Here is a 26,483-nt window from a genome sequence, read left to right as displayed (position 1 = left end):
AATACTTATTTTAGTCACAGAAAAAACACAAAATAATATTAATTTAGTCAAACAGAATACATATAATCACACTAATTCATTAAATCAAAATACAGTAACTAACACTAATTTAGTCACACAAAAACACTAAATAATACTAATTTAGTCAAACAGAACACATTAACTAAATCTAATTCAGTCAAAAAAGGACATTTAATGATACTAATTCAGTCAACCAAATACAGTAACTAATACTAATGCAGCCACACAAAAAACACTAAAGATTATTAATTCAGTCAATCAAAATGAAGTAACTAATATTAATTCAGTTATTCAAAATATAATAACTAATACTAATTTAGTCAAACAAAAACACTAACCAATATGAATTTACCCATACAAAATACACTAACTATAACACTAATTTAGTCAATCCAAATACAATAACTAATACTAATTCAAGTAATTGCAGCAAGTAATAGAAAACTAATCAAACAACATACACTAACTAATATCAATTTAGTCAAACAAAAAACGAACTAATATTAATTGAGTTAACCAAAATACAGTAACTAACACTGATTCAACCAAACATAATACATTTACAAATACTAGCTCAGTGAAAACACATCTTACATTAATTTAGTCACCCAAAATAATATAAATAATACTAATTCAGTCAATTAAAATACGCCAAGTAATACTTAATTTAGTCAAACAAATGACAGTAACTGTACCACTAATTCAGTTAATCAAAATACACTAACTAATACGAATTCAGTCAAACATTAGACAGTAACTCTAACACTAATTCAGTCAATCAAAATACACTAACTAAGACTAATTCAGTCAAACAAAGTGCACTAACTAATACTAATTCAGTGATACAAAATACAGTAACCAAAACTGATTCAGTCAAACACAATATACAAAATAATACTAATCCAGTTAAACAAAATATGCTTAACTCAGTCAAAGAAAAGACACTAGCAATGACACTAATTCGGTCAAACAAAAGACAGTAACTGTAACACTAATCCAGTTAATCAAAATACACCGAATAATCCCAATTTAGTCAAACGGAATACACTAAATAATACCAATTTAGTCAAACAGAATACACGAAATAATACTTATTCAGTCAGTTAATCAAAATACACCAAATAATACCAATTTAGTCAAACGGAATACACTAAACTCATAATACTAATTCAGTCAAACAAAATATGCCAAGTAATACTTAATTCAGTCAAAGAAAAGACAGGAACTATAACACTAATTCAGTGTAGCTCCTTCTTCTCTGAACCGGGAGTTGTTCTTGGACGGGGTGCAATGAACAACCAAATCCATGACGGTTGCTTGCTCTCCTTGTTGTGGGAAAAAAGACAGCGATGGGCGCAGCTCGACGTAATGCGATCCAACCAGATGACCATCATCAACTCTCTGCAGGAAACGCAGAGCTTCTGTTACAATTAGAACGCCTTTCCTGGCTTGCAGGTTGTCGAAATTGTTGCTCGAAATTGTGTTCTTGTGGACTAGTTCTCTGTTCTGCTTCAGTTGTTTGTACACTACTCGAATTAGGTCGTGCGACTTTGGTCTAACGAACTCGTCTGCAGCAATCGCGTTGTTCAGAGAACACTTCAAATAGTACTCATTAATACTCTCCGTTTATTCGTTATCCCAAGCAATCGTGGGAGTACAAGCATCAAAGGAACGTCAATGTCATATCTCCAGGCAAACTAGGTCAGACAACGGTATTGACTAACTTACGTGTGCAGCAGTTATTAGGTCAGTCTGAGTGCTGCTATCGGTAAAAACTCCTAGAATTCGAAATGGTTTAAACCGTACTGTAATTCTTGCTGTCTTTTTGACTTGAACTGCAGCGTCATTAACTAGAGACATTTCTGATATCAGTCAAACAGAATACACTAAATATAATACTAATTCAGTCAAATAGAATACACTAAGTAATACTAATTCAGTCAAACAAAATATGCCAAGTAATACTTAATTCAGTCAAACAAAAGACAGTAACTCTAACACTAATTCAATTAATTAAAATACCATAACTAATCCTAATTTAGTCAAACGAAATACAATTACTAATTTTGATTTAGTGCTGCAAAATACAGTAACTAATGCTAATTCAGTCAAACATAATACATTTAATAATACTAATTCAGTGAACCAAAACAGGGTAACTAACACTAACCCTGTAACACAAAATACTTTAAACAATACTACTTCAGTCAACCAAAATACGCAAAGTAATACATAAATGAGTCAAACAAATGACAGTAACTGTAACACTAATTCAGTTAATCAAAATACACTAACTAAGAGTAATTCAGTCAAACAAAATACAATAACTAATACTAATTCAGTGATACAAAATACAGTAACCAATACTGATTCAGTCAAACACAATATACAAAATAATACTAATCCAGTTACACAAAATATGCCAAGTAATACTTCATTCAGTCAAAGAAAAGACACTAGCTATAACACTAATTCAGTCAAACAAAAGACAGTAACTGTAACACTAATTCAGTTAATCAAAATACACCAAATAATACCAATTTAGTCAAACGGAATGCACTAACTAATAGCAATTTAGTCAAACACAACACACAACCTAATACTAATTCAGTCAGTTAATCAAAATACACCAAATAATACCAATTTAGTCAAACGGAATACACTAACTAATACAATTTTAGTCAAACAGAATACACGAACTAATACTAATTTAGTCAGTCTATCAAAATACACCAAATAATGTCAATTTTGTCAAACGGAATACAGTAACTAATACCAATCTTGTCAAACATAATATACCAACTAATAATAATTCAGTCAAACAAAATATGCCAAGTAATACTTAATTCAGTCAAAGAAAAGACAGGAACTATAACACTAACTCAGTGTAGCTCCTTCTTTTCTGAACCGGGAGTTGTTCTTGGACGTGGTGCAATGGACAACCAAATCTATGACGGTTGCTTGCTCTCCTCGTTGCAAGGACCAAAAACCAACGGGGGGCGCAGCTCGACGTAATGCGATCCAACCAGATCGCAATGATCAACTCTCTGATGGAAACTTGGAGCTTCTCTTAAAATTGAAACGCCTTCCCTGGCTTGCAGGTTGTCTTGTTGCTCAAGATTGTGTTCTTGTGGACTAGATCTTTGGTCTGCTTCAGTCGTTCGTACACTACTCGAATTAGGTCTTGAGACTCTGGTTTAAGGAACTCGTCTGCAGCAATCGCGTTGTTCAGCGAACACTTTAAATGGTACTCGTTGATATAATCTTTGTTTATTCGTTATCCCGAGCAATCGTGGGAGTACAAGCATCAAAGGAACGCCAATGTCATATCTCTAGGCGTACTAGGTAAAAACATCTCGGTAAAAGCACCTAGAATTCGAAATGGTTCAAACCTTGCTGTAATTCTTGCTGCCTTCTTGACGTGAGCTGCAGCGTCATTAACTACAGACATTTCGGATATCAGTCAAACAGAAAACACTAAATATAATACTAATTCAGTCAAACAAAATACAACAACTATTACTAATTCAGTCAAATAGAATACACTAACTAATACTAATTCAATCAAAATTTAGTAACTGATACTAATTCAGTCAACTAAAATACAACAATTAATACTAATTCAGTCAACCAAAAGGCAGTTACTAATACTAATTCAATTACACAAAAACACTAAATAATATTAATTAGGTGAACAGAATATGCCAACTATTACTAATTCAGTAACACAAAATGCATTTAATGATATTAATTCTGTCATACAAAAAACACTATTTAATGCAATTTAATCATACAAATTATACTAACTATAATACTAACTGAGTTAATCTAAATACAACAACTAGTACTAACCTAACAAAATACACTATTAGTTTAGTTGAAGCTATTGGCCAGCGGTTATTAAACTAGAGGCCACAGACCTTTTGGGGTTCACAAAGCGAGTTACGTAGGACCACCAAGAGCTCATGACTCTACAGTCTTACTTTATGTCAGATTCATGCTCAATTTTACCATTAGAGGTCTCCCAAGCAATCCCACATGGCAAGGCACAGGCTGGTAGTGGTGGGATTCGAACCCACGACAGAAGTATTTCTGGAATTCGGGCTCTACCAACTGAGATACACAGGCCCAGTGAAAAAAACGTCGAAAATCACAAGCCCCGTTGCCTGCTATGTATGGTGCACATGTCAACTTCGTAGTAGGATTCGGTATAACGCCTGTAATAGCCAGGCCTGGTGTACTATGTCTTTTCGATAAGTATGCCGTGATCGCTTGCCTGCATCAACGCTTCAGGGCTGATCCCAGTAAGAATATATTCATCTTAGCTTGAATAGTTAAGGTTTCGTTTTGCCTAATTTTTTTTATGTGCTTTTAACATTGTAATAAGTTTTGACCTGGAATTGGACAAATTTTGTTTTGTGGTTTATCGCGACCAATGAGCATGAATTTCTACTATTTTGGTTGTATTTTTGTCTGCATTATTCGTTGCGACCCATAGGTTGGAAAATACTGTCCTATATGACATGCAAAAGTTGTATGTTTTTATAGATCAATCAAGGATACGTCTTTTTGATAGCTGTTGCATAGAAATCTTATACATCATGTGGTTATTGTTTCTATTGTTTTTCGTCGGATGCGTGGAAGGTGAATGTCCGGGTGAGGATCTCAGTCTCGCTCCACGACCTTATACAAGTAAGAAATCATTTTATTTGATACACCTTCAATGTTAGGCTTTAGTCTTTAATATCGCGGTTCGAACAAAAACTGAAATCTATTACACGAAAAAACGACACCATTTATACAATGAAAACAAATGTACGTGTTTTTCATCATTTTGCAAACTATAAATACATATGAATATATTCATTACCTACTGAGAACTTATTAATCGGGCCAAAACACATTTCCATTTCTGCTTTACTTCTTTTCCTTTGATTAGTATTATTACTATTTATTCAAAGCTTATTTTATTCCCAGAACCAAAAAATCTCTCGGTTTGCGAGGAACCGTATAGTGGTCCCAACTGCACCTGCCCTTCTTCAATGTTCGAATGTACATGTCACAAGTTTGGTAGGTGTGGGGACAAACCAGGATGCATTGAGATGTGGTGGGTAAACAACTGGAATAACCAGTGTGGTGATTGGAGTGATGAGTTTGGTGATTATTGTCCTGAAGGCAGGTTTCAGTGTGACTGCTTCAACACATCTTGTAAAGGTGTAATTGGGTGTGGGCCATATTGGGCAGTGCAATGTAATGGAAACACAGAATGTATAGATGGCAGTGATGAAGTTAATTGCTCTTGTCCAGCTCATAAGTTTGAATGTGGTTGTTTCAAAACTAACAATTGTACAGAAGGTCATGGTTGCATCGAAATTGATTACGTTTGCGATGGAAGAAATCTCTGTGGAGATTGGGGTGATGAAGTTAATTGCACTTGCCCAGCTGATACGTTTGAATGCCCCTGTTACAAAACAAAGAACTGCACAACTGTAAACGGTGGTTGCATAAAAAACAAATGGCATTGTAATGGAATTAATGACTGTGGAGATTGGGGTGATGAAGTTAATTGCACTTGCCCAGCTGATACGTTTGAATGCCCCTGTTACAAAACAAGGAACTGCACAACTTTAAATGGTGGTTGCATAAAAAACAAATGGCAATGCAATGGGCGGAATGACTGTGGAGATTGGAGTGATGAAGTTAATTGCACTTGCCCAGCTGATACGTTTGAATGTGATTGTTACAAAACAAAGAACTGCACAACTAATAATGGTTGCATCTACAAAAAATATCAATGTGATGGAGATAAAGACTGTGGAGATTGGAGTGATGAAGTTAATTGCACTTGTCCAGCTGATAGTTTTGAATGTGATTGTTACAAAACAAAGAACTGCACAACTAATCATGGTTGCATCGACAAAAAATATCAATGTGATGGAGGTAATGACTGTGGAGATCGGAGTGATGAAGTTAATTGCACCTGCCCCGCCGAAAAGTTTCAATGTGCATGTGTTGCCACGAAGCAATGCATCGGAACAAAGGGTAGTTGTATTGACCGATCTTTGTTATGTAATGGAAATGGTGACTGTTTTGATGGTAGTGATGAGACACATTACACATGCAACTGCTCTGGAGTTCACGCAAGATGTCCGCGCGATCCTGGTAACCAACTTCGCACATCTACTGGCAGATGTTTACCTGTAAACTGGATTGGTGATGGATTTAAGGATTGCTTTGATGGAAGTGACGAACTGTGTTCAATCACAAACTTTACATGTCAATCTTGCACAATGTTTGCCACTACTTGTAAGAGTGAGCAGCTTGTCAGGTATCTTGTACATTCTCCAGTCCCACAAGAGTGCAACACGGTAATCCAACCGTCGTGTGTTGATGACATCGACCGTTGTGAAAACAAGAATGTGATTTGTGTCTCATCAAACTGCAACGAAAGGAAAAATAAATTTTGCCAGAAGGTTTTTATTTGTGAAAATGAAGAAATAATAGCTGGTAACAACTTCTGTGACAGAGTTAGTAGTTGCAGTGACAAAAGCGATGAAATCAACTCAGGATTTGGATTTAAATGCTCTGGATCATCGAGACAAGGTGTTTGCGTTTTGCCTCAAGTTAACGTTTACGATTCAGTGGCTCAATGTTCTGATAGGTATGATCTTTGTTTCGTCAACGGACAGTTTAAATGTTTTCAGTGCCTGGATAAAAAGTTAATCATATCACCAAAGCAAGTTTGTGACGGTATCGTGGATTGTTTTGATATGTCTGATGAGTGTTTATGTTTGAATCAAAGTTTGTGTAAAGATATAAGGGGTTCTTGTCCGTCAAATCAGATGCATTGTCAAAATAAATCTGTTTGTTCGGATCAAAGTGGAAAGTTGTGCAATTCAAGTGTGCAATGTGTTAACCAAATGAACACGAAATACTGCTCGGTTACTAATAACTTGAAACAAACTCAGTGTTTGCCAGAATACACCAAACACCTTAGACTTGACGAAGTGTTTAGGTGTGCAAAAACTGACAACCCACCATTAAGGTATTGGTTTCAGTATTGGTTCAAAAAGGGCGATGAATTTGACCTTTTGTTTAACTCAATATGCGATGGAATAGTGGATAAGCTTGGGGTGTTTGGGGAAGTGAATTGCCCAAACAGATTTTATTGTTTATCCAAAGAAAAAATCAGCATAGACATCTCGCAGGCTTGCGACGGAAAAATTGATTGCGATGATAGTTCAGATGAATTTTCAGGACTTTGTCACAATGTTCGCTTTTATTGCAAAAGCAAAAATAAGATTTCCATTGACAGAAAAACTCTTTGTGATGGAATTATCGATTGTGACAATGAATCTGATGAAAGCAGATGCCGTTGTGAAAAAGTGAGGTTTTATTGCACAAATAAACAACCTTTGTCGGTTGAATGGAAACTGGTGCAGAATGGAATTCGCGATTGTTCAGACGGAAGTGACGAATGTGTAAACTTGGCTGGAGACGCATTTGCAGATGTCAACGAAATGATTGCTAATTCAATTTACAGAGCAATTTTTTGGATAACAGCTGTGTTAGCCTTGGGTGGAAATTTGTTTGTGTTCATTGCAACTGCCTACAGCTTATGGAATGTAGACAGGAACAAACATGTTTTTATTAACACCAGTATTTTTATTCTTAACCTCTGTTGCTCAGATTTCCTCATGGGAATTTATCTGCTTGCAGTTATAGTGCAAGCCACACAATTTTCGGGCTCGTATTGTCTATTTGATAAGCAATGGAGATCAAATAGTTTGTGTTCAGGACTTGGAGCACTTGCAATTATTTCCTCAGAGGCTTCAGCGTTTACGATGACGGCCATGACAACCTTTCGCCTTGCATCAGCCTTCAAACCGTTTACAATTCGAAATATGGGTGCTCTTAAAGTTTTACTTACTGAATTGTTTTGCTGGATTTCAGCTGCGGTTTTGGCAATCATTCCCTTACTTCAAGTCAATTCAGAATATTTTACAACTGATATCTGGTTTCCAAACAACATTTTCGGAAATGACTTTGTTTCCAGGGAAAACATATCACTTCTTGCACAAAGAATTACCAGTAGAGAACCGGAGAGTTGGGACCAAGTGAAACAAACAATTAAGGAAACATTTCCCCGCAACCCAATCAAGGGGGAGTTTGGATATTATGGAGAAACAAGCGTATGTATGCCACGTTTGTTCGCCACAACCAGTGAATTTGCTTGGGAATATTCAACTTTCCTCATCACAATCAACTTTCTTATGTTCATCTACATGGTGGTTGGATATATTCTCATCTACAAACAAAGCAATCGGATGAAAGAAGCCAGAAGCAATGACGTCAGCTCCAAGATGCAGAAGAGAATCTCGAGGTTGATTCTGACCGACTTCTGTTGCTGGATTCCGATTTGCGTCTTGGGATATTTGAGTATTGGAGGAATCAAGATGCCACCAGATGCTTATGTGTTGAGTGCTTGTCTGTTGCTTCCAATCAACAGCGCTCTCAATCCATTGCTTTACTCAAAAGCAATAGAAGATCAACTTACTAGGGCCAAAAAATATGTGAGACAAAATGTATCTTCTATCGGGGCAATTACAAGTCCCCCAACGGAATTGACTGTGACCTACAATGCTGGTGCCGTTCAGGAAGGCGACAGAGTAATTGAAGTGCTTGGATAAAGTTTCATCCTTGAACACAAAAACGTATACGATATTTTGCTTTAAAATCGTTGCATTTTTTGAGGGATTAATCATGATAGCTTTTATCTGATTTTCTTACGATTTACAAATGTTTTCGATAAAGTGTTAACTATTTGAGCATTTTGAGACTTGAAATTTAAATGCATTGTACTCAAAGTTTGTGCCTGGCGTACTTTGATTTATGTATATATTCGCCTTGATGGTTGGTGTGCATGGACGCTTCAGCGCTGATACCGTTTATGAATTTATCTTAACTTCTTACAATTGACGAAATAATTCTTTGCTTACTGTGAACAATTCGAAAATGGTAGTCGTTTGTAACATGTCGAATTCTTTGATGGAATAGCATATCTAATCATATTGTTATGTTTGTATTAATGCCATAAAGTTTAAACCGTAAACTGCCAGTTTATTTGAAACAGAATGCTAAGTATTTGTTGCGCAACCACAGTTAAAAAACATTCATTTATTTGTAACTTAGCTTGATGTGTTTTATTTAATGTGATTATTTTATTTGTTGTGTAACTTGAATGTTGTAAGAACTGCGTTGTATGCTTCGTAATCAAGATTAAAATGCAAAAAGCTGATCAGCATATGTACAATGTAGTTTTTACAAAGCAAGTTTACATATTTTGATAGACTATCGCAACTTCAAATCCAAGTGTCGAAAAACGTTTATAATCAAAGATGTTTGGGGGAATTACCTATAATGGTTAAAATTGGAATGCAAGGAAAAAACAGGACTGTTATAGTTATGTTTCGTTTTGAATTATTATTAAATGTTAAACAAGACCAGATATTTCTAAGAATTGTGAAAAACATGTTTAATTCAAAGTAAAAGCATCCAGCCAATAAATGATAAGCTGCCGACACAGCACACTGTTTTAACCTATAAGGTCTCCCAACAAACTAAAGTGTCGTTGGATAGCTACACCAGCCAATACGACCGATCTCTCGTCACCAGCTGCACTAATGATACCGTATAGGTGCACTGTCTGCAGCTTATGTTTAATGCTTCTAAAATACTTGTTTGACATTGATTTTATGATAAGAAAATCTGGACTGCTTGCCAATTGTGGGCCTGGTGGGAACGGTATATTTGTACTTATAAAGCATACAGAAATCCAACAAAGGGTCACACAGCTTCTTGTTCACTACAAAAAAGCAAACCGTCTCAGTAAGAAGTCAACCACAATTACTGGGCTTTAATACGATTAAACGTAAACGGCTATAGGGGCATCCTTAAAGTCACTAAAAATGTTAATGATTTTGCGCAATTTGTGACGATGGGATCGCAATGTGTTTACGAACTAATATATAATCGGGGGAATTAAACTAAGAGCAGTGTACCCCGGGAGTACTTGCATTGATTTATTATATCGAATAAAACACTATTTGTCTTATTTATTTATATAGAGTTGTATACGGGCCTGACATTGGAGCCCCAACCCGGCCCGAACCCGAATCGTTTCTGAGTAGCTCGTTTAGGCCCGAAAGTTTGATTGACGTGTCTATACATTGAAGCCTCAGGAAAGACCAAGACAAGAAACTCAATGGATAATTAGTCTTAAACAAGGCGTTTTAGGCCTGTTCGACATTAGGTCAGTTTTAGCAACTGGCTAGTTTAATTAATTTAACTTAGCTAGTTAAATTAGTTCAATAAATACTAACATAGAGTGTAAAGTGAAGCCCGAAAAAAGCCTTTTTTTAATAAACCCTAAGCCCGAACCGGAACTCGACTTACAACTCTGTGTCATTAAACGCTATTTGTACAATTGTTTGTTAACATTTTACCAAAGGCACCGAATTAAAAAAAATTGAGATTTCAAAATGACGTCATGTGCTTGGTTTTGGTGGTACTTTATATCATAAATTGATAAAAAAATATATTTGAAAAAATATAAATTGAAAAAAATCGAAACAATATTTTAATCAATAACAGACGCAAAACGTCGGTTGAAACGATGCAGTTGCCAGAAGGGATTTAGGTAATATAACTAAGTTAAGCTACTTGCACTGGTCGGTTTAGGGAGTAAATAAATGTCTTTGAATTGGATTACTTTGCTTGACTACACATTACCTATTGTGCCTTCAAAACACATTGATTTTGGCCACAACGTGGTTTTTATTGAATGGATGATATGTCCTCAAACTGTCACCGATAATGATGTAGTATATTTAGATACAACAATACGCAATATCACAAAACCATGCAAATCATCGAAAACGCAAATTCACGATAAACATTATGTCCGTATATGTAGATGTGCACCGCACTAAGTATTAGGTACCAACAGGTCGGTTTTGTTCTGGTTGCAGATGGTTGTTTGGGTTTCTATTCGTATTACTATCCATTTGAGCTGGTTCATTTGCTGGTGGTCCGAAAGGTGGTGGCGGTATGACTAATTCCTCTTTATATGCAAACTTATAAACAAAACGTATTCCTTTTTTAACATTTTTTGCCAAATTAGCAAATATTTAGTTTGCTAGATCCCGTATTTGTTACGAATTGCAAATAAATTTATAGTTTAATGGTGAAAATAACGGCCAAATAAACTATAACGGCCAAGTAACAAATACCGGCCAAATAAAAAATAGTGACATGCTTTTTTACAGCAACAAGTGTGTAACTCATGTGGCCTTCATATCGCTGATGATAGTATGAGCATTTACTGAAACGTTTAAACACTTAACCATGTCGTTTTTTACGTTTATTAAAGCCGTTATTTTCACAATATAATTTATGAACAGATCTCTATATCGTTTTCCAAAATTCATAGTTATATTTGAAATTATGAAAGGATTACGAATAAAATAGTTCTTGCCTGTACATGTTTACCTTGGACATGTATCGCAATGTATTACCACATATTAAAGTTGTACCCTTGGGGAATGCATTGCCTGGTGCCCGTGGTGCTGGCATTGCTTGTAAACATGACTGCGATGGCAATGGCGGTGGTGTTGGTATTGGTTGTGTATATAATGGAGGTGGTGATGGCTGTAGATGTAGTGGAGAAGTCAGATTCTGAAAAACATTCGATTCAAAACATTTCGATTCTAAGAACAAAAGCAAAACTGATACACATGACAGCGCTGACAAACTGTAATGTTTATATTAATCTACTTCAAAGATCTAAAAACATCAACATAAACACATGTTACCACTTAGCAGGATAAACACATGTTTCATTTCGCATTAATCCTACATACTTCATGTGTATGTAGTGAATGCTCCATTTCTTTCTGTGCCATTGTTGTAGTCGACAACTTTTTTTTCGATGAATCAAATCAGAAAAATGCTTAGATTTTAAACGATTTGCTAGAAACCCATGTTAACTATAACAAAAACGTTTTTTTTTCTAAATGATTTTTGGTTTGCAAACAGTTTTTTTGTCATATCTTTTTTCTTTTATTGATAAACATAAATTGTAACTCTGATTCGGAAACTTTGATTTCAAATTACAAAACCCTATTTGTAAAGTTTGTCAATTCCATGTGAACAAAATCATAAAATTCCCAAAATCATAAAATACTACATTGCAGAGTTCAAACACAAGTTTTAAATTAGGTTTAATTTACAGCGATTCAAGCAACCGGTAGGAAAAGTTCTGGTCGTTGTGTAACAAAGTCCTCTAAAAAGTGAAAGAATGAATTTACTGTGCAATATGTATGGTTTCCCTAATACTTACGTTTACACAAAGTGACTTGTCAAGTCACTAATGCTAAAACAGTCAGATGTAGAATAAAAAGTCTTCAATTCTCAGGTAACATTTAAACACAATTGAAAATGGTTTAAAAGCTTATTCATCTTTGGCAAAAAGTTTAATTATATATGTGGTCCTCTTTTACATGTTTAATTATATATATCGTCCTCTTTTATCCAACTTCGAACACAGTTACCCACTGTGTACAAAGGGTGTCATATTTGACTCATATACTTGCTTTAGTATTGCAAATGATTTGATTGTTAACTTCTAAACCTTGTTAAATATCTAAAACCCCTTGTTTATAACACTTAGCACATTGGTCCATATTGGTCTTGTCCAAAAAATATCCATGATGTCGTATTTAGTGTTATAAACAACTTAGACAAATCACATTTGTTAGCCATTTTAGAAAGTTTTAATGTCAGCATTCCTACAGTTCAAGTCCCGTGCAGTTGCAGTACGTCTTTATACATGTTATAGCTTTCAACATGAGCAATATGAAATTTTTCGTAGCCATCTCATATAACTCCTCAGTTCATCCTGAACTTTTAAAAAGCACATTTAGTTTCTTCCTGGTCTCTGTAGAACTGATCATTTGCCCATCTAGAACTGTAGACAAAGTGCTGCAAAGGCTTTAACCACGAGAAATATGCAGACGTACAAGAAACAAAATCAAAACATTGGCCACGTCATGTCACATTTTGACGCGCTGCTTCCAGGATGTGACGTAAAACAATCTCAAAAAGGAGTGTAAACGATTTAATGGCACTTTCACCAGGCGCTTATGCCGGATAAGCTGCACATGTAGCATGGTTGTCTGCTTGGTAACCTATGTTTTGCATTTTTGATTGAGATGAATAGTTTAAAAACTACGCTTCAAGGTTTTAATGGCCACTTGTTAGATAAAACATATATAGGTTGAGTATAACCTAGATACATGCATTACATGTCAAATACATACAGTTCTACGTAAGTGAGAGTTTAATCTCAACATTCCCTTGTCACATTTAACACAACAAAAGCTTTGCAAAATAGTAACAAATACTGCTAAAGTGTATTCCAAACTAATCCATTTGCATTAGTGAAGAAACCAACAGTATTCTGAGCCTATGGCAAATAAACGAATAACCATTGTTTTTAATGTACATTTAGCCAAGCAATGGTTTCTACGAGGCTAGTTTTGGTCAGTTTGCAACTGATTATCAGGGTTTCGACCCTCATCGCCATCCGCATGTGCTGGTTCTTCTGCTGGGGTTCCATTAGGGTCGAAGTTGTCAAATGCAATTCGAGCTGAAATGATTATTTGGTAAATTAAAAAAAGTGTCCAACGACGACAGAAAGAGTTTTTTTTAAAAAAAACTCTACTTACATTGGTTTACAGGTGGTGGTGTTGGAATGTTTGGATTAAATTCTCTCATCTCAACTTTATCGAAAATCTATCGAAGTAATTTTGAGCTTAACTTGGTGCCAACGATATTTAACAGTTTTAATTTAGTTTGTTTGTACCTGCTAAACATTAAGTTGTTAAATGGGATTCAAAAACACATTTCAAACCAAGTTGATAGCATAGTGTTAAATTTTCTGAAGTAATGCGGTCTCCATTTTTGGCTAAAATTTATTTAGAAGAATAGATTGTAGTAAATACTATTTTTATTATTCTTACTTGGCGTGGCTGAACTGCTGGACAACCCACTATCTAGAAAACAAAAAGGCAACAAAATTGCAAACTGAAGTTTATGGTTCACTTGCGACGACTACTCACGCACTCACGCACGCACTCACACACCCACGCACTCACGCACTCATGCACTTGCGCCCTCCCGCCCTCACGCCCTCACGCACCCACTCACCCACTCACCCACTCACCCACTCACCCACTCACCCACTCACCCACTCACCCACTCACCCACTCACCCACTCACCCACTCACCCACTCACCCACTCACCCAGTAATCCTGTTCAACATAGGTGCATACATTGTAGGTATTTGCTGATTTGTTTAACAATCGAGCACCAATTTTAGACCCGCATCAAATCTTTTTCTATAATCCAAACTAAAACCCGAAAATAATAAAGGTATACAACGATTAAATTGATGTGCCATTGTTGGAATTATATAAATGATTTTGGAAGTTGAGATGGCAAAAAGATAATAGAGATAATACAATTAAGCAAACAAATGAATACATGAAAAGTAACTCTCCTAGAACTAATAATACAAAAAATTTTAATATACAGGATTGCTACGCTCCGGTATGTGGCACACTCAAACATTTTAAAAGCAGTTTGTGTAAAAAGTGCTGAGAGTTAAGATCACTACGTTTAGTCTATGGTTCCATAATATTAATAACAATAAAATCAAGTCAAAAACTCAGTTTTTTTGTTTAATTTAGTCCCCAAATCTATTCTAGTCTTACTGTAAATTTAAATAACTGCGCTCTTTACGTCATTTATCGGTATTTGTTAGTAGCTTTGAAATGAGCTTTAGGATTTTCTACCCATTTTTCTGTAATGATTAAACAATCATCAGTTTTGAAATCCAATTTTAAACTTTATTGATTTTTCTAACTGTGCTGAATACCACTGTCTTTGAAATGCCACATTTGCACTTTTACAAATAAGACATATTGTACAATACCCTGCATTACTACGATACTTTTTGTATCATATTGGTCATTAGGACATTTTTTTTATTTATATTTAATTATGTAGTTTTTTTGCACTTTTGAATATGAATGGTGACATATTACAACAGTATGATTTGTTACTTTAGTTCGCTCGTTGTTATATATCACGTCGAAACGAGGTGTTATATCTTAAAAAGGATAAGCACATTTTTGAACAAAATTTTGTAATAAATGTTTTGATGTTAACCTGCGACGACTTTTGCAATCCAGTTCGCGACGACTTTTGCAAATCCAAGTATTTCATAGTAGTGTAAAAGACTATTCCCCTGGGGGTTTGAAAAGACAACGAAATAAAAATAACTATCTAACCTGCGTGGGTGTATGTTGTGTATCCTTTGGGATTTGATCCTCATTGCCATCCGATTGCTCCGGTGGGTCTGGGATTCCGTTTGGGTCAAAGCTGTCAAATGCTATTCGATCTGGTAAAAGTGACCCATTACGTACAAAAATTTTTGCAATGTTTATCGTTTTTTAACCTTGGTTTGGTGGTGGTCGATTAAAGGTAATGTCATATTCTTCACATGTAATCTTGTTAGAAACCTGAAAAATAAAAAGTTAAGTTGTTTTTTCAATGACAACAGTGTGTTGTGTACTTAGCAGGAAAAAAATAAAAACAATATAACGTCACCTAATAAATACCCCTCATCTTCAGTGGTTGGAACAATATTTTGGAAGCATTTTTAATGCAAACTATAAAACTATTCATTTACACATATAACTTTGGACAATATTTCTTTAGAAATCAAGTTATTGCTGTCGGTACCTCTTTGCAACTGCAGATAGTACGGCCGATATCTCCAAAATGCTGTTAATTATAACCTAATTAAATTAAATAGGAATTAAATTTCGCAAAACATTTGCACTTTACCGGCATTTTGGTATTTTGCTGTTCATCCCTCACCGAACTTTGTGGTTCTTTTTCCGACGTGTTGAATGACATTTGTTTATTTGCTTAAGTAATTAAATGTTCTCTATTTTCGTGTATCAATTGGCTGCAGGCATACAGGAGGGCATAGATCGCAATAAAGTAATGATAAAGCGAGGGGACGCATTAACAGGACTGTAATCAAATTCCATTTATGCTGCCGCTATTGGTTTAATTATAGATTCATAATTTAGCAAGCTATGGTGTGACAACTTATTCAAATCATTGTTCAGCAAATTCTAAAACTGCTTTTAATAAGTTTGAAGCGTGCTTTTTGTTATATCCTAAAGAATTTTTTGACATTATTATAAAACTATGCAATTTTACTTTGCTGAACAAATCATCGATTAAATAGTTTATTGCCTTACAATTTTGAATGATTCAGCCACACGCTTTAACGATTTATTTTACAAAGTTTGAGGAACAGATGCATTCATTTTCACCACTCAACAGCAAAATTATTGTACAGCCATCACACACAACACAACTGTTTAATACACCACCTACAAAAAGCGATGTTACACACGAACATTACTGAAGTTACACTGCTTACTAGAAGTCATAATAAATGACCTCAACAAAAGAAATGAATATATCTAAACTAAATAGTTCAAAGTATATCATTGCCATTCGAACCAACCTTCACAACTTAATTAATGTGCATATTTACACAAATTAATAAAACCTTTCTGAAAAGTTAACCGTACATAGATCCTTAGAATTCATATAACTGCACATAAACTTGCACTATAAAGTTTGTCATAAAATATCTTCTTTTAAATAATTTCACTGCCATGTTGACTATACTTAATAACTTACTAGATGATGATAAATGATAAATGATCTTAAGATAATAAATGAATATCCATCTAAACCAATAAGTTATAATCATTGCCATGCCGTCGCAACGTATAAATGTACAAATTTACACAATTTAGCATTACCTTCTTTGAAGCAAAGCTTCACAGATCGTTAGTATTCATTAAGTTGCACATATACTTGCACCATAAAGTTTTTCACAAAGTATCTCTAAGAAACAATAACTGTACAGACTCACTTCAACAGAAACGTCAAAGCATTGAATACGTCATGTCACACTTTTCTGACTAATTGGAAGTGACGTGTCATAATCGTGAAAAGGAAGAGAGTGAGTGCAAGAAGTTTTACCTAATGTTCGAGAAATGACACAAATAGAGAGGATCTTTCACTTATGAAATCAAAAAGGTAGTTGTTTGCCTGAGTCATAGTAAACCGGGCATATGAAAAGCGTCATATCGAATCAGTCGAAGTATTACAACATATGCGAGACGTAGTCTTAAAAAACAAGCCTGCAGTGGGATTTGAACCCACGTTAGGTGCCTTTACGGGACTTGCGCTCTACCAACTGATCTCAATTGCTGATTGGGTATGATTTTTTACTGGCCTTGCTTACTAAGATTTATATATGAGTGTGCTGTGTCGCAACAAAATGTTAATTAAAATAAATGATATAGAGACTCGAGTCGGTGACTGGACTCCAATGCAACTTGATTCGTTTCTTTTACTGACTTGACGTAACTTAAGTCTCAGCTGTGAAAAGACTTGGCCTCGTTGCACTAGAAGGAAATTTCTTAACAGATAACCTGTTCAGTTGGTTTAAACCAAACAACAACCAAACTGCATTTTGGGCTTACAAACGATCTAGCGCATGCGCTAAAAATTGAAACTTTAGAATTATGAAAAAATTCTAAGGGTTGACGCTTTTTAATGAGTGTCATTTAACCATTTACGCTTTATAATACTGTGTAGCTGCAGCGCGTTTAGCCATTATCCACCAATTCTGCCCTCCACTTTTTTGCGTCCCATAAAGTCTCAACGTTGCGCAGCTATTTCCGGCTTGGTGATTGTTTCTAGTGCAATTGTGTCGCTATGTTTTATTTCACCGAGCGAAATAAACTCAACTCAACTCAACTCAACTCAACCCGTTTTAAGTTGACTCTACTTAAAGGCAGGGACACAAATGATGGATCATGTCTACTGCAATGAAGTACTGTCTGATTTATGGTAACAAAGTAGCAATAAACCAACACAAAACTGAACTTTAAAAAACTTGTCTTGAAGAACTAACTAAGACGTATTTTAAGTCTCAAACTGCTGCACAATACATGCAAACTGACAGCATAGTCCTTTTCCCTTCGGTATGATGACAGGAAGCTGGCTTATTGCAACATGTACACACCGCTTTGTTCTGTATGTTCTGCACAGAGACGGGCTCTTAAAAGATAAATCGTATTTCTAGCACCGTACGTTGCTCCTTTGGCTGCACACCAAACGGTATAGCAGGGAGAAACATAATCAACTTAATAACTGTAGATCCGCATTTAAATAACAAATAAGAAGTTTTCACAAATGTATCTCACAACATTTTACATACATTAAACATTTTATGGAATGAGTTAGGGTTGAAACGGGGTGTGCTTTAAGTGTAGATTTGTGAATTGATTTTTAATAAATCAGGCCTGACTTTATAATTGGAATCATCATTTTTTGATGTGGGTAGTAACTAAGCAATAGAGATATATTAGGTTTTAAATTGAACAAGGCATTGAATGGGAGATAGTTTATTTAAAAAAGAACAGCAAATACTGAAATATTATGCTTTTTTGCTGAATGTTTTGGAGGATTTAAGTACAAACGTAACGTTTTATTTTCAGTAATAAAACCAAAACGGTTAGAAATGTAACGAAATAATTGAACACAGGTTCCATAATACAGTCGAACCACATGAGTTATGTATTACGCATTAAATCCAGTTGTTTTAAGCGGCATCGTTACCGCATAGGCGCCGAAACTGTATTGTTCCGGTTTGAGTCACCTGCATTGTGTTACGAGGTTTGTGATGGTTTGCGCTGGCAATCTCTAAGTAGGCCGCAGTGTGTTCGGGGTATATGAGGAAACATGAAGCATACAAAGCATTTTAGCTGAGATGTAGCATTATGATACTGGCATAGCTGAAACGATTTAAACAAAGCTTTTGCAACACTTGACTCAGCAATTCAGTCACTGACCGATTGATTCAACTGTAAGAACTGGTATTGGACAAAGTTTGCTAAATACCGATAGATGGCACAAAGAGCATTTGTAAATTGTCAAGGAAGATTGTATGAAAACCCTGACGGTTTATGCGATTACAGTTGAGGTGAGGTTTTATAATGAAAATAATTTTAACCTGCAAACTTAGTTCTCGTGTTAAATTTAGCCCCTAACTCTATCCCAGACGATCTGTAGTTAAATAATTGTGCTCTTTACGCCATCTATCGGAACTTAATAAACTTTATCTGTCGCAAGTTTATTAATAGCTCTACCCTCGTATACACCCTTGTATAGCAAACGATTTCAAGGTGTAAGTAAAAGAGGGGGTGGCCAGTCGTGGGGAGCCCTGCAAGCTAACCAACCGTGTTAGGTAAGGGGTGGGGCTTTGATCTTGCTCATTTCAATTTTAAACTTGGGCGCCAAAGGACTTGTGAGTTTTTTTGTATACTGACCAGGGAAAAAATGCTGTCTTGCCAAATAAAATTAAAAATCGTGCAAACTGCTGTAAACACTAAAACGTGTTCTACGAAACTTACTATTAAACTTTTACTATGAGTTTCAGTACATATAGATGGTTAAAATCTTAAATGGTACACTTTATATCAGACTGTTACTCCCAACAAACTCGAGTGGCGTTACAAAAAAACAGCAGCTGCAATGACGGGACTTGTGGATTAAAACAATGGGCACTGTGTGCAGCTTGCTTCCGCGGAGTTTGAAAAAAGAACGACGACTCACGTGAACAACGTAATACGCGTTTTAACCCAGTTAGATGTAGCGGCATCGATACAGGGTAAGCGTCGCAACTGTATTGATCCGGTTTGAATCACCTGCGTTGTGTTGCGGGGCTTGCGGTGTGTACGACTGTTTATTAGACCACAGTGTGTTATAATGTCGAAAAGGAAATTGGCGCATACGAAGAGTTGCAGCTGAGAGGTAGCATTATAAGACTTGTATTGCTAAAATGATTTAGGCAAAGTTGTTGCCACACTTGACTAAACAAGTTCAAATAAAACATGTTTAAATATAGAAAAGCAAAAATATGCGTACGTAGTATATGTGCAAATATATATAGTTGTAGGTTATATTGGTAGTAGTAACTTAGTATGTTTAATGATTTATATGTATTGTATATTAGCAGGTATAGTTGATGTATCAAACAGTTGTGTTTTGTCAAACAAAACGTCCAAAATGTCAATTTTGCTGGTAAAGTTTGCTCTTTTCGTGGGCCTAATGACTTTATTGCATCGAGGTAAGTAAGTTTTGGCAACTATAGCAATAAAACATAGCCATTCAAAAAAAATTGTACTCGCGGCATATAAATTTACAAACTAAATATTGCAATTTATCAAATAAAACCATTGAACAATGTGTAAGTTTATTTCTAATGGTAAATCTCATGTTCAGTGTCGGACGGTCAGTGTCACGAAGCGGAAATAACTACAAGTTCGCTAGGAGTGAACATTTTACCTCAATGTACCACATATACTCGACGTGTCATCCACTCACTGGGGGCCACAAGAATGATTACTTATTTTGGAAGTGGAGAGCTAGCTGCAGACAACTTTTGTAAGGTAAAGTCTTATGAGTATAACCTTTAACTTCGGTACACAAAATGCTGTTGGTGCATTTCTTTTTAAACTGTAGGGCGGACAGTTTGCACACTTTCGATCTTTCTACATCTTATTGCAAGCCGTTGATTATTATTTTTTCGATGTTTTAACCAGAAAAAAAAAACAGTTTGTATGACACACGTGCGCATATAACACATTTATCTCAACTAGACGATTAAAGTAACGAACCAAAATCACTTCTTTTTTAATACTTTAACTCGATTTCTGGCTTGTTTCATATTGCCTGCTTGAAAAAAAAATTGTCGTAGACTTGATTTGGAGTTTTAATTGAAACAAAGTGGTTTTCGGAAAACGTTCGAAATTTGGTTTTGAACAAAACAGGCTGAAATTAGCCTTGACTTTTTACTCGGCCACATTTCTGTCGTATTTGTTTGACTTGGTTTAAACTGACGTGTTTTACACAATAGTTCGTTCAAGCTCGGTAAGAAGTCTTAACGAAACAAATTGTCATGAATGTGTAAATTTTAACCTTTAGCCTCATTGTGTTTAACCTAGATTTACGAGGGACCCAACGAGGAAGGTACATTGGCTGGAACGTTGGAAGGTGGAGGTTTATCTTTTCCGGTTTTTATTGAAAGCTCTACTGTTTATATAGCTTGTGTCACAAACCTCACAACGGGAACAGTAAAAATCGTATTGCACGCTGGTAAGTCAAATTTAACACGTTTTCCAAAAAGGTTTCATTTTGTGCAATTCTGAAAAGTCACTTCGTGAACTTGGCCATCCTCTTAAGTTTATCAATTCGGAGTCAAGAGAATATGTTTATTGTGTGTTATTTTAAGGTTAATACAGGCAAAGACTTTCATTCTGTTAAGTCTCATCAGTGAAACGGGTGAACATTAAGGGTAGAGGTTTGCGCAGCCAGGCCAAACAAGTCTCATGTTTTTTGAGTAACAGTTTAAATACATGTGGTTAAGTAACTAAGTAACTGTTCAGGATTCACAGTTGTTTTTATCGGCTGTAATGTGTGCAGTTGAACTATCAAACAACTTACGCTTATTGTGCATCAGCACGAAAGCTCCTATGGAGTTTTACATTACTGTTTTCTATGTATTTTAGCTACTTTGTGCGGAGAAGATGCTACCGGCCCGGTTTATAACTTACAGTCTCCAAACTTTCCGAGTAACTACCCAGCTACGTCTGGTTGTGTTTGGAGATTTCGCATGGAAAGCAGCACGTCCTTGGTGTTTCAATTCTCCACTTTTACCATCGAAAATAACTTTGACCTTTTATACGTAAGTGAGTGGTTATTTATTTTTAAATTACATTGCAGAACCAAAACGGACCGAACCAGGTTTTAATCAAGCCTCAGTTTGTTCCGAGTTTGGATTTTTTTTCAAACATGTTTTATTGACACAAGAGCCGAACCTATTTTGAAACGCCTGGCTCCAAACAAAACTTTTATTTAAATCACAACTAAGATGAACATCAATTCATAACTGGGATCAGCCCTGAAGCGTCTATGCAGACCAGCCATCACGGCACACTCATGTATAAATCACAGTACGCCAGGCCCATTGAAGGCGCTATACCGAATCAGCCGGTCACCAAGCATTCACCACCATATGGCAAGGCGTAGGCTAGAAAAATCTAGCCTGCGGTGGGATTCGAACCCACGACAGGAGTCTTTCCGGGACTCGCGCTCTACCAACTGAGCTAAACAGGCCCAGTGGAGAATCCGCCGAAAGTCGAATCACAAGCACCGTTGCCTGCCTCGTATGCTGCACATGTCAGCTTCGTAGTAGGGGATCGCCAGATTGACCAGTATCAGTTAAGATGAACATAAATTCATAACTGGGATCAGCCCTGAAGCGTCTATGCAGACCAGCGATCACGGCACACTCATATATAAATCACAGTACGCCAGGCCCATTGAAGGCGCTATACCGAATCACCCGGTCACCAAGCATTCACCACCATATGGCAAGGCGTAGGCTAGAAAAATCTAGCCTGCGGTGGGATTCGAACCCACGACAGGAGTCTTTCCGGGACTCGCGCTCTACCAACTGAGCTACACAGGCCCAGTGGAGAATCCGCCGAACGTCGAATCACAAGCACCGTTGCCTGCCTCGTATGCTGCACATGCCAGCTTCGTAGTAGGGGATCGCCAGATTGACCAGTATCAGTTAAGATGAACATAAATTCATAACTGGGATCAGCCCTGAAGCGTATATAGAATACATCGTTCAGACGTTTTAATAATCTCTGTTGTCATCATCAGTGGAGGTTGTCAATCAAGCTGTAGAACGCGGTATATAAAGCACTAAGAAAAAAAGGTAAATGCCAGGTGTGTGAAGTGACGTCACAGGCGATAACAGGGAACTGGCGTTTAGAACGGTGACGTAGAAAAAAGATAAGAACCGAAGAAATAGGTCAGGTGTTGAACAGACGCAAGGGCATGGAAACTGTGTCGATGTTGAGCTCGGAGTCATGCTTTTTGAATAGAAAGCGATTCGAGAAACAACAGTTTTACGCGGTCTTGGCTCGGCAAAATTAACTTTATGTGTGGGATTCGAAAAAATGTGCCGACACACTTCTGATTTTTGGTCCATGCGATGTTCTTAGAGTCCTACAGCCAGATTTTGTCGCGTTTCCCCAATATATGAAGCGCCGCAGTTGCAAACCAACCGGTAAACAACGTTAGTTCTCTCGATATGTTCCTGGTGCTTTTTTATAGGAAAATACTGTGAAAGTTTGTTCGTTTCATGGATAAGACGCAAGCGGATGTTGGCCCTGGTTCGACAAATAAAACGCTCCAATTTCCTATTGACTCTCACATCACAGATCGCCATTTTACCAACAGCATTTTTGTTTTGATTTTCTAACTAAACCACTCAAAGAAATCCATTTTACCGTTGCCTAAAAATCTAGAAAATTTGTTTTATTCTTTCACTCGTAGATAGAGATTATTTTGAGTGCAATCACGTCCTGACTGTTGTTTATTTAGTATTTTTTCCCAATGGTTACTAAGCCGCTAACAAACTCTCCAGGCACTCGAAACCCAGTCAGAGCGGTTATTACACCCAAATTTCTGTGAAAAACAGTTTTATTCCATTGACCAACCCCAGACATGTTTTTGCGGCGTCATAACTTCCCTTTTTTCTCCCGCGCCTTATGCACCCCCGATTTAAACCAGAGTTTTTCCACTAGATCAATGGAGCGAAATTATTTTCAGTTTAAAGACGACCAAGGAAATGTAGAAAGATTGACTGGGCATTATGGTGGAGGATTGAATCACACAGTTACTGCGACAAATCTTACTCTTATCTTTATCAGCGACGTTTCCGGTACTCAGCAGGGATTTAATGCGACGGTTAACCTTCCCTCAGGTTAGTGCTATTTGGTTTTAGAAAGCAAAAGACAAAAAACAAATCGGACAATGAATGTTTTAGGTACATTTTCAAAGGTTGATACTGATGGAAAAAATTAAACTTTCCGAATTACCCGTAAAGTAAATGAGATTATATTAAATTGATTTGCACCATATCATGTTCATTATTTGACATTTTGTCAATTCAGTGGCATCGAGCTGTAATTTTTTAGGTTGTGAAAAAGGGAAAACAAAACCCATTAGGTTCTTCTTGTAGAAAACTACAAAAATAGTTTTGAAACGCAAGTTTAGTGAAATGTGCTGAAGCAAAATTTTATCTATGCAATGCGGAAATGCAGATAATTTAATCAATCTTGTTATTTGGTTCAAAAACTTTATCTATCCAATGCAGCAAGGTGCCTGTTATTTAGTTCAAAAGGGGTAACCTAACTAAAAGTAATGTAATGTTTTCTGTAGGAACGGAACAATCAATGAGCGTGTGCCAGACTGAAAGTTTGACCATCCCGTAAGTTCTTCTTTTTTTTTCTTTTTGATTGATGTAACATTAATAAACCTTAAGAGATTAGTAATGATTGGGTTACTTTAGATATTTGATTTTTGGCATAGTGTTTTTAGACATCGCACAAAAACTTCGATTGTACAAATAAAATATAAGCTTTAAAGGTATAAAGAAGGAAGAATTGGATTCAAAGTTTCCAACCAAATAGTTCAAAAACCAGTTACGTTACGCATTGAGCAAAACGCAAAAAAGCTTGCCTGGGGAAGTCACTGTGCCCAAATACATTTTTGCTGAAGTTAAACTTGAAGAAATTTCTCCAAGCAACGATGACTTCATTGTCCAGGTAAAAAGTAAAACAAACTTATTGGAGCAAAATGGATAACAAACTCACATGATACACTTGTGTTTTTAGTTAAACAGAATTGTGTTACCTGTAGTCATTGTTTTGCTTTGTATGCAACATAGTTGAGATCTGACCCAAAATTCAAGCCCGAACCCGAATCGTTTTGAATAAGCCGGTTAAGGCCCAAAAGTTTGTTTGACAGACATATACATCAAAGCCTGCAAAAGTACAGAATATGTAATTACAATGGTTACGGTCATACAATGTGAAGTCAGGTCCGAATTAACCCAGTTGGTAAAAAATAACATCCGAATCGACCCAAAATGTCCGGTCCGTACTCTGGTGTGTAACTTGGTTTTGTATTTTAAACATAACTCCATCTTTAAGCCTTCCTTTAAATAAAAAATTTGAAACCTATCTAAAACAAACCTTATTCCGTGATTTAATATTGAACATCCAAACAATATATAATATACTGTTCATATGAATTTGGTACACTGTTTGTGCACAGCTTGAAGAATGTTGGGCGACACGAGTTGAAAACGCCAGTGGTTTGCCGAACTACCTTGTTGTAGCAAGCGGGTAAGCAGTAGTTGTGTTTGACATGCTCTTGCTTTTCGAACGGTGCATTCTATTTCAACTTTTTTTTTCACGGGGTTCGAACCCAGGACTCTCCCGGGGACGAATCCCGATCAGGTTTTTTATGTCTGTATATGGGTCAGGCGCGCCAGACCGTTCGGCCAAGTTCCTGCCCTATTTCTACTTGCTTACATTGATGTGAATATTATTAGATGTATTGCGCCACCCAGTGGAGGCGAGGCAGCCGATGCAAAGATGTTAATGCGGAATTACAAATCCAACTTTGCGACGTTCAAGCTGATGAGCTTTGTGTGGACAAACTTTACCGACGCAGAACAATTTATCTACATCCACTGCGACGTGACCATCTGTCAAAACTCAACTGGACAATGTCCTGGACAGGTGAGTTGAGTTTGTTTGTTGTGTTATGCTCATAATAAGTACTTCGTCCAGCTGCTTACATCATTGCAAGTAAAGTGGATTATATTTGATTTACTTATTTGTCAATAAGTTTGCTTTAATTGAAATGAACATAGAAAAAACAAGATGTTTGAGTTTTTTCAGATTACATTTAGCTGCTTTATTTATCCTTAATAATACTTATATACATAAAAAAATTATAAATATTATACTGATTTGCAGATGTGTGGTGGGAAAAAAAGACGATCTGTTGACAACAATGGACGCAGCCATCGAGTTTCTGCAGGGCCAGTGCACATCTTACAAACTACCAAGTATTTGCTTATGCAAGGTACCAACACAATAATTAAACTCTTCTACATATTAACTTAGTTCAGGACAAATTACTGCAGTTGCCTATGTTTCAAGTTATCAAATTGTTGTATTTATCAACTAAAACCATTGGGGACATATTTACTACAGCTATATTAGGCCTCAATTATTAAATATTTCTCCTGTTTCTATGACAGTGAATTTGTTTGTTTGTTTTAATTTCATCCTCGATGGGCCGGCAA

General features: G+C 36.2%; 2 protein-coding genes and 1 non-coding gene across 3 annotated transcripts in view; 1 reads left to right on the top strand and 2 right to left on the bottom strand.

Annotated features, from left to right (window-relative positions):
• Window positions 1-26,483, bottom strand: part of LOC145219289 (uromodulin-like) — a 121,201-nt gene that overhangs the window by 68,724 nt on the left and 25,994 nt on the right. The gene's annotated exons all lie outside the window — the stretch shown is intronic.
• The window catches only part of LOC145218008 (zona pellucida sperm-binding protein 2-like), a 48,953-nt gene that overhangs the window by 21,636 nt on the left and 834 nt on the right, over window positions 1-26,483 (top strand). The window contains exons 8-10 of the mRNA XM_080085409.1: window positions 25,442-25,512; window positions 25,722-25,911; window positions 26,152-26,260. Of these exons, the coding sequence (XP_079941535.1) occupies window positions 25,442-25,512; window positions 25,722-25,911; window positions 26,152-26,260 (370 nt within the window). The remainder of the gene's footprint in view (window positions 1-25,441; window positions 25,513-25,721; window positions 25,912-26,151; window positions 26,261-26,483) is intronic.
• Trnas-gga (transfer RNA serine (anticodon GGA)) lies at window positions 22,705-22,778 on the bottom strand. The gene has a single exon. It is a non-coding gene; the product is annotated as a tRNA-Ser (tRNA).

Source organism: Phallusia mammillata, chromosome 3, assembly GCF_965637545.1.
Source record: "Phallusia mammillata chromosome 3, kaPhaMamm4.hap1.1, whole genome shotgun sequence".
Lineage (NCBI taxonomy): Eukaryota > Metazoa > Chordata > Ascidiacea > Phlebobranchia > Ascidiidae > Phallusia > Phallusia mammillata.
This window is presented reverse-complemented; position numbering and strand designations above follow the sequence as displayed.